The sequence below is a fragment of the Danio aesculapii genome, chromosome 12, assembly GCF_903798145.1.
Source record: "Danio aesculapii chromosome 12, fDanAes4.1, whole genome shotgun sequence".
NCBI classification, from domain to species: Eukaryota; Metazoa; Chordata; class Actinopteri; order Cypriniformes; family Danionidae; genus Danio; species Danio aesculapii.
Genome location: NC_079446.1, coordinates 36,113,612 through 36,122,578, shown reverse-complemented (window position 1 = coordinate 36,122,578; position 8,967 = coordinate 36,113,612). Strand labels below are relative to the sequence as shown.

The following is an 8,967-nucleotide window of genomic DNA, read 5'->3' as shown; positions in this document are numbered from 1 at the left end:
TGGCCGTAGAGTATGAGTGTGTGTGTGTGATCGTGAGAGTGAATGGGTGATTCCAAGTACTGGGATGCAACAGAAAAGGCATCTGCTGTATGAAACATATGCTGGAATAGTTGACGGTTCATTCCGCTGTGGCGACCCTTAATGAATAAAGGGACTACATCGAAGGAAAATAAATGAATATATAATATAAAATATAAATATTGTTATGCGATATCATAATGATATCGATTCTTTCAGGTTTTTTTATACTGTTTGTACTGAATTGTACTGTAAAAATGTCCTGTGGTGTTACGTAGCAAAAATAAAGAAAAACTCTTCTGTACTAGCTCATTTTCTTTCTTCATTATTATTATTAATTTTTTAATTATAATTATTTATAATTAAATATAATTATATAATTAATTTTAATTATTTGTGTCAATGTTTAAAATCTTATAAATGTTAAATAAAATATTTGCAAAAAAAGAAAAGCAACTCTTAATAATATACAAGCCATGTGAGAGGGATTTATCTTCCTTGCTGTTCATCTTATATGAAATTATGAGTAATATTTTTTCCTTCATAATCTTTTGGACTTGTTGGACATTTTCAATAAATATGGGTGTCACACAATGACAACAAAACTGAACAATTTTATAGTGGTTTCGTAAAAACAAAACATGTATATAATGGGTTTCACAGGGGGGCTTCAGTCACATGATCTTAAATGTGGTCCTTCATTCATTCATAATCCCTTCATCAGGGGTTGCCACAGTGGAATGAACCGCCAACTTATCCAGCATATGTTTTACACAACAGATACCCTTCGTCATTCACACACATACACTTACAGCCAATTTAGTTTATTCAATTCACCTATACCACATGTCATTGGACTGTGGGGGAAACCGGAGCATTAGTAGGAAACCCACGACAACACAAAGACGCGGAGAATATGTAAACTCCACACAGAAATGCCAACTGATCCAGCTGGGACTCAAACCAGCGACATTCTTGCTGTGAGACGACAGTGCTAACCACCGAGCTACCATGTTGCTTGAATGGGGTCCTTCAAATAATTAAAGTTTTCAGTGGAATTGGCGGATTAGCATATAATGTCACACCATGATATGTTTTTAGAAATATATAAATAAAAATGATTGTATTTATTAAAATAGCCACTTGTAAAATTAGCCCTGAGGTGTTAATTAATTGATATTCTAATATTAATATAATTTGTTTATAAAATGTATATATATTCAAAATAATTATTTACAATAAATAAAATGTAATATAAATATTTAACCTTTTTTTTTTTTAAATCTATAAGAGTTGTAACTTATTGAACTATGCTTGAGACACCACATGACAGTTTTGAGATTTGACTCAAATGTAATAACACTGCATTTTTTATAACGAGATCTATGCAAGACAAATTAACGTTTAATTATTTACTGCATTTTAAATTGTCAATACTAATTTTATTCATTTTTTGTCAAATGTCAAATAACCCACATACAAGCAAAATAAAATGAATACCAGAGGCTCCTAATGATACATTAAAGTCCTGTAAATCAAAATGATCTGTTTAAAAAACTGAACATTATTTACAACATTATTGCGTTTAATTCAATATCCCCGTCTCTCTGTTTCTAGCGCATATACACAGCTAATGTGTGTGTCTTTCTGTATCAGCACATGCCACAAGAGCAAGCGTATGTGTGTGTGCGCCACATATGTGTGTGTGTGTGGATAAAATTGAAATTCTGTGGCTGTAGGAAACAGGTGCAGCCAGAAGGCTAGATATTACACATCTGGACTCCCCTGTGATGTCACTGTCAGCAGGACGCTCCACTGGTGTCAATTAGTAGGAGAGGCAGGAGAGGGGGAGAACTTTTCCCTCCTTCTTTGTCTCTCAATCTTTCTCTCTCCTTTTTTCAGACACACTCACACATGTACCTACATAGACACTTACGGTCTGTCTCTCCTACGGTATAATCTGTCTCTCAAAATGATATGCTCTCTCTCTATCACACTCACACTCTCTCTTTCTCACGTACGCCGTCTCGCTCGTTATTGATAAATGTGTTTCACAAAGGTTTAATTCAGGCCTCAGCTGTCTGTTACTGGATTTACATTTTTTTTATGTCTGCGGAGGTCAATTTTGTCATTATTTTGACCAAAATAGCTAAACCCGTTCTACGTTTTTTGTGTAGGCTTGTATTTTACAATACTGTAAAAATTGTCAAAAAATGTCCTGTCAATGTTTTCAAACAAGTATATTTGATTTACCAAGGTCAAACAAATGGCAATTTCACATCCGTCACATCCATAATAGAGCGATGTCACATCCATAACGACGCTTTTTCCTCATAAATGCAAAAATGTCAAATAAAATCAATTGTTTTTGTACTATAGTGAGCCAACTCTTATCCTTTTGATTAGCATTGTTTATTTTGGGTTGTGCAGTTTATTGTTGTATACAGTATGTTGTTTACTGTAAACTCGCTGACTTTTTTCGGTCACATCCATAACGCATGTTTATTTTCCTCATTTAAAATATGTTTACAGATCAGGGATGCAACGATTACCCAATTTCACTATTACCCACGCTCTAATTCCTTTAAGGCTTCTCAATATGCAAATAAACAAAGTTATGCCAACTGTGCTCTAGTTTAAAGTTCCGAGCTTGTACATCGAGGCTAATACACACAGACTGGACTAACTATGGCTGAGATTGTTCACATATCGCGTCTTTTGTGAGCGCAAGTTTGTTATTTACTATGGAGGCGCGCGGCTTGTGGAGCGCTCAAGAATGCCGCAAGCACACGTGACAAGAACTGACTGGTCAGCTTCATACTTTGTATGGAATATACAAGTCAGGTCAAGTCGAGCTTTATTGTCATTCTGCTACATGTGTGGACATACAGAGGAAAGAAATGTCATGTCTCGCAGGACAACGGTGCTACATAAATTAATCATAAATACAAACACAACACTGAATGTACGAGCTGTTTTAAAAAACTTATACATAACTAATATATGTTATAGGTAGGAGCAGACAGAATCTGCGGATATTTTTTGCTATTTCTGTGGAGAATTTTGTAAAAAATCTGCGGATTTATGTGGAATGATTTTGGGAGTATCGTAAAAACTTAATATATGAAATAAAAAATATACATTTTTAACTTTTATTTCATGTTTACAATGCAAATCTTATTAGATCCACTTATTTTGTAAATAAAGCATAAAAGTAAATATATCTAAAAGACAGAAAATCTTGCTTTGCAAACTGTATTGTAAAAAAAATATATCAACATTTTCATATTAGTCAATAATATTAGTGAAATTAATTAATAAACTGAATAAATATAAATTTACAGAAATTTACACAAGTAAATAAATAGAATAAATGATGGGCTAAAAATCTGCGGGAATCTGCAGATTTCTACACGCGCAGATTCCATGCGGGCCTAGTTATAAGATACTTAACTATACACATAAGACTGGCTATACAAGTACTGTTTACATCAAAGTATTTGAGGACAAACTGATGGCATTAAAAGACATAAAAGCATTTTGTGGGTCGCGAGAAGCCGCTGCATCTGGACGCACCACCATACACATTTCTACTCTAAAAAGAGAGAAAAAAACAAATAAAATACCAAACTATTTTGGTATTTTCAGCAGCCTTCGACTACATTTGTTCTCTTTAAAAGAGAAATACTTAGCTAATATGTAGCTTAGACTTACATTAAACTAATACAATTTTTGTATTTATTCAAAATTTTTTTATTTGTTTATTTATTGATTGTTCTGTCATTTATTTTCTGTGTAAAATTATTACTTATGTTTAAATGCTAAAAACTTACTTTCACTTATTTGTAAGTCCAAAGAGAAATGGACTATTGTTTGTTTTTATTATTATTTGTTCTATATTAATTGGTTACTGAGCAACAATAAATAACTCTTAAAATATAAGGAGTTTTCACATGATTTTCTAAAGAGTTTTCTTGTTTTGGCACATTAAAATATGTCGCTAAGAAATCATTACATTAGATTTTTTTATAATGTCCCCGACTGTGCCATTAGAAATAATCATTCGTGTTTAGCCCTGTATAAGTCTAAAATTTAATTCATAATGGTCTTAAAAGGGTCTTAAAAAGTCTTAAATTTGACTTGATTAAACCTGCAGAAACCCTGGCAAAATAATCGTGATAGTTTTAAAACCGTCATTATTCCTCAGACTATAATCGTACAACCAAAATCTATAATCGTTACATTCCTATTACAGATAGATTTTTTTTCTGATCCCATAACTCTGTGGTTAGATGTTTTGGAAAATATAAACAGATGTTTTAATATAGTGTTAACATATACTTTATATGTGACTTTGTTTTTACTGCAAAAGTCACATCTATAATGCTGGAATTGGTGTAGTGTAGTGTAGTGGAATACAGTGTAGTCAAGCTGTTTATCAAGCCAGTTTTAATGAAATTAAACTTCATACTGTCAGTAGTTTTTGATTACTCATAAATAGCTGGTTAAATTTTGCATAAATTAAAAAAATTGTTGGCAATACTGACTGACATTGTTGGTTATGATACCAATATATGATGCATTCCTAATACCGGTTGGCTTTCTTCCAGAGTGTTCTATTGTGTTAAGACTGACAGGGTCATGACAATGTCTGTGTGTGTTTTGTATGCTCTGGGACAATGGCTCTGTGGAATGCCGAGGATGAGCATTATGGACTGCTATTTACTTTGGACTCAGACCGTTAAACTTTTAACTGCATCCAATTAAACTGTGTGGAAGGACAGGATGTCTCAAGCAAATGCATGCACAAACACAGGAGCGCACACTCAAAAAGACCATGATACTCTATACTACCATTTCACTTGCAGAAAGACACACACACACACACACACACACACACACACACACACACACACACACACACACACACGCACACACACACACACACACACACTCTACAGATGGCTGTAATAGCTCTGTGTTGTGGGCGGCTTAAGTGCGTGACCCCTGTGTGCCTGGCCATAGACCTCTGTTGCTCTGTGGTTGGGTTTCAGCCATGTGCTTGGTTTACACATAAATACACCCTATACTGTAGCCTTCACTGTCTCAGGACACAGTTCAGTATCCTTAAAGATGCAGAGTCAAGCTGTGTGGCCATTTACCTCCCTTAGAGCCTTTGGGATGTATAGGCATATCTTGTATTAGTTTGTGTCTTTATGTTGTGTCATTTGTTAATGAGTCATTAGCTATGTTTCCATCCAAATATGCAAATTAAATTAATACGCAAAACTGAAATAGTGTATAAAAGATATGGTGAATAATACAGCTTTCCATTCCAGTCAAAGAGAAAAAATATCCAAATATCAAAAAGAAAAATGTACTTTGATACGGTAGGAGAAGCTGCATGAGTTCTTTTCTTACGTAATAAATGACTTGCGCTTCAGAACACAATGCAGACATGCAATGAACGTGTGGTGGCTTTTGAGGTTACTATTGCATCACAAACAAAATCAGAACAGTTAAGGAGTTGTGTATAGGGCGGACATTATATATATATAGTTAACCTGCAATTATATAGCGTATAGTGTCCTTCCAAAAGAAGGTGATGTGTATGTGTACATGTTCAATGAAGTGTACCTGTGTATTAAGTGTATGTGTTGTCCTTGAAGTCCTCGAACGGTTGGCATCATCTCATCACAGGTCTTGGATATGATCAAGTGGCGCTGCGCAATATTTGGAGGCCTTGGGATGGGCATCCCCAGATGGAAATAAAGAGCAAAGAAAATAATTTGTATAAAATAATATATTTGAACATTAGATATTAATGTCAATGTGAAAATGCTTTTGAAGAGATACATTTCACTGCATTTTCAAATTCTGAATATATACCATATACATTTAGCAAATTTTTCCAAACTTTTTCCTGTTCTTTCCTTTCTCTGTTAATGGAAGAAACAAAAGTTTCTGTATAAACAGACATATAAAACATAGTAAAAGTATAATAAGTATTTCTAACAAAGTGTTAAATTATTGTAAACAGAAGTTCTGAAAGCTCTTGTTTAGTTAAGCTACTCATAAATGTCGAGTAAAGAACTGAACTTGTTTGTGCAGGGGTTTCTGGGAAAGGTTGTACCGTGCTGTAGGGCTTCATGAACCTAAGTCCAGCCACAGCAAAAGGCCAAAACTGTCACTCTCTTTTGTTTATCCTGACAATGTTCTCTCTCCATTCTCTCTCTCTCTCAGCCCCAGGGTATCCCCGCTTTTCAGGGAGTCTAGCCCCCACCTTCCTGCCCATGAGCCCCCTGGATCACCATGGCAACAGCAGTGTACTTTATGGGCAGCACCGTTTCTATGACACTCAGAAAGGTGAGTGAGGTTCAGTTTTTTTCTGTCAAGCAGTTTATAGCTTATGCAAAAGTATGGCTAAATTTGATTTCTTTCCTAAGATTTCTATCTACGAAGCCTCCCATCGCAGCCCCACCTTCTGTCCACAAATCACAGCCTCCCACCGCTTTCTAGAACTGCTCCTGCCCACCCGCTGGACTCCTGCAGTCGTGAGAGGGAACCTGGAAGCACAGTTTCCCAGAAGAGTTCCAAAGAGACAGGTGTAGCGGAGCGAAGAGTAGGACCTGGAGGAAAAGAAAAAGAAAAGAACAGACAAGAATCTAAACAGGATCGTCATCATGGTCCTTCCACCCTTCATCACCACCACCACCAGCACCATCCACAGCATCATCCCCAGGGCCTAGAAGATGACTTTCGGCACAAAGATGACCCCAAGCACCTTAGCTCCTGCCTGCTTAGCACTAAGACGCAGAATGGCTCTGATCCAGGGGCGGCCACAAGGGGCTCTTTGCCCAGTTGTGTGGGTCCAGGGGCCTCCAGTCTGGGGACTAGCCGGCAGATAAGTGGAGACAGTCACTGTTGCAAGGAAGGGGTCAGTGGAGAAATGCGAATTAGCGAGCCACCCTCAGATTGCCTTCGTCACAGTGCCATGCTGGGCCATGCCCACCCAATGCCCTACTCCATGCCCCCACCTCTGGGCCTTGGCTCTGCAGTGGGAGGATCCTGGCTGCATCCGAATCATCCACACCATCATCATCCTCATCATCCCCATGCAGAGCTCTTTTGTCCGCCACCGCCTGCTCCACTGACCATGCCCACTGCTCAGGAAAAGAGCCTTGGCAGGGACTCTGAGGTTACAGGGCCTACCTTTGTGCCCTCTGTGGGGCCACTGGGAGATAAAATCAGTGGACCGTTCCAGCTGGGGAACCATCACTGTCGAGGTGTGGGAGGTGGTATGGTTGCAGTTGGTGGCTGTGCAGGGAAAGAAACGAAAACTCCTGAGAGGAGTAGCAGTGGAAGTCGAGCAGCTAACCTACTGCCTCAGAGTAGCTGCCAAAGAAAATCTTCCCAGCAGCAACAGGCATATGGTAAAGCAGACAAGAGTCCAGACTGGCCCCCGGGCCCCCATTCACGCACAAACGAGGTTCAGCACAGTCAGAATCAGCATCCCCACACGGCACGTTCATGTAGCTTGGACAGCAGTGAGGAATCTGATGCCTTTCGTCCCTCTCTGCCACAGGGGACGAAGGGTGGCCACCAAGCTAAGAGTAGCATTTATGCCAGCACTCCACCTTTCCGGGACTGTTCTCACTCAGGTCCGTCAAACAGGGCATCGTCCGAGGGTAAAGGTGCCACGGAGGTTGAGTGTACTCAGAAAAGCAGCCAGAGAGTTGCACGAATACGTCATCAGCAGCACAGGGCTAGCACTGGTGGACAGGGTCCAGAGATAGAGCCTAACAATACAACACAAGACAAGAGGAAAATGGACATGGAGTCAGCATCACAAGGATACGGCGGGAATCGGACTGGCACTCATCCCTCCTGGGAGGTGCGAGGATCCCAGCCTCAGCCAATTGAAGAACCACACAAGGTTTACAACTCTCTGGGTGCTGCTTCCCAGACTTCACGTGTGGACCAAGGGCCTCTTCCCCCTCTAACAGCCCCACAGGAGGCCACACTGGGCCCTCAGGGACCTGAAAGCAATGCTATGAGGAATCTGATGAAGTACAGTAGCCAGCAACCACTGCTGTTCACTCAGAAGAGCCCATTTGGTGGTCTGGGCTGCCTCAAGCAGGGAGCAGTAACTGGGGAGAGAAGTGAGAGGAATGAAAGAAGCGACAAAAGTGGAAATGGTTCGAGCTGTGCTCTCCAGGAGGGAAAGCAGACCCTGCCCCCCAGGAGAGCCTCGTCATCTGCGGAGAACGAGCGCTCAGAGCGGGTGGGCAAGGACTCAGGGGAAGCTCAGGGGGAGGGAGAGGTGCGACAGCCCCCTGTAGGGATAGCAGTGGCCGTTGCCAGGCAGAGAGAGCCCCCGTGCCGCCTGCCAGACGGGCATCCCACCCACAGCCACCATAGCAGAGTGATGCCCAGCATGAAGGGTAAGCGACTCCCAATGGGAGGTCTGGTGTGTGTGTGTACAAGTGTGTGTTCTAACAAGCTATATATAATTTTTCGGTTTACTGGATGTACTTGATGAACTTTTGGAAACTTCATATGTAAAAATATAACTTGTGATTAGGGGAATGGGCACAAATAGACATTTTTGTTTGTTAATCTAAATTACTTGTCATCTATTGATATTTTGAAGGAGTAACCTTGCCAGATTGAGTGTCTTAGGTGTTACATTGACTGCAAAATTGCTCTTATATCTTCATTAGACCACAGTGTACAATACATTATTTTCTCTCTCTCTCTCTCTCTCTCTCTCTCTCTCTCTCTCTCTCTCTCTCTCTCTCTCTCTCTCTCTCTCTCTCTCTCAAAAAAAAAAAAAACATGCCAAGATTGTACAAATGTAGGATGACAGTTAGCAGTTTAAGTCACTGTGGCTGTCATCCAGTGGATATTGTCTAGTTGTAACACATTGGCTGTTTCAGATACCTGAAA

At 39.5% G+C, this 8,967-nt stretch overlaps 1 protein-coding gene across 1 annotated transcript in view; it reads left to right on the top strand.

Annotated features, from left to right (window-relative positions):
• Positions 1-8,967, top strand: part of bahcc1b (BAH domain and coiled-coil containing 1b) — a 152,476-nt gene that overhangs the window by 90,794 nt on the left and 52,715 nt on the right. Inside the window, exons 4-5 of the mRNA XM_056470163.1 lie at positions 6,262-6,384; positions 6,465-8,462. Of these exons, the coding sequence (XP_056326138.1) occupies positions 6,262-6,384; positions 6,465-8,462 (2,121 nt within the window). The remainder of the gene's footprint in view (positions 1-6,261; positions 6,385-6,464; positions 8,463-8,967) is intronic.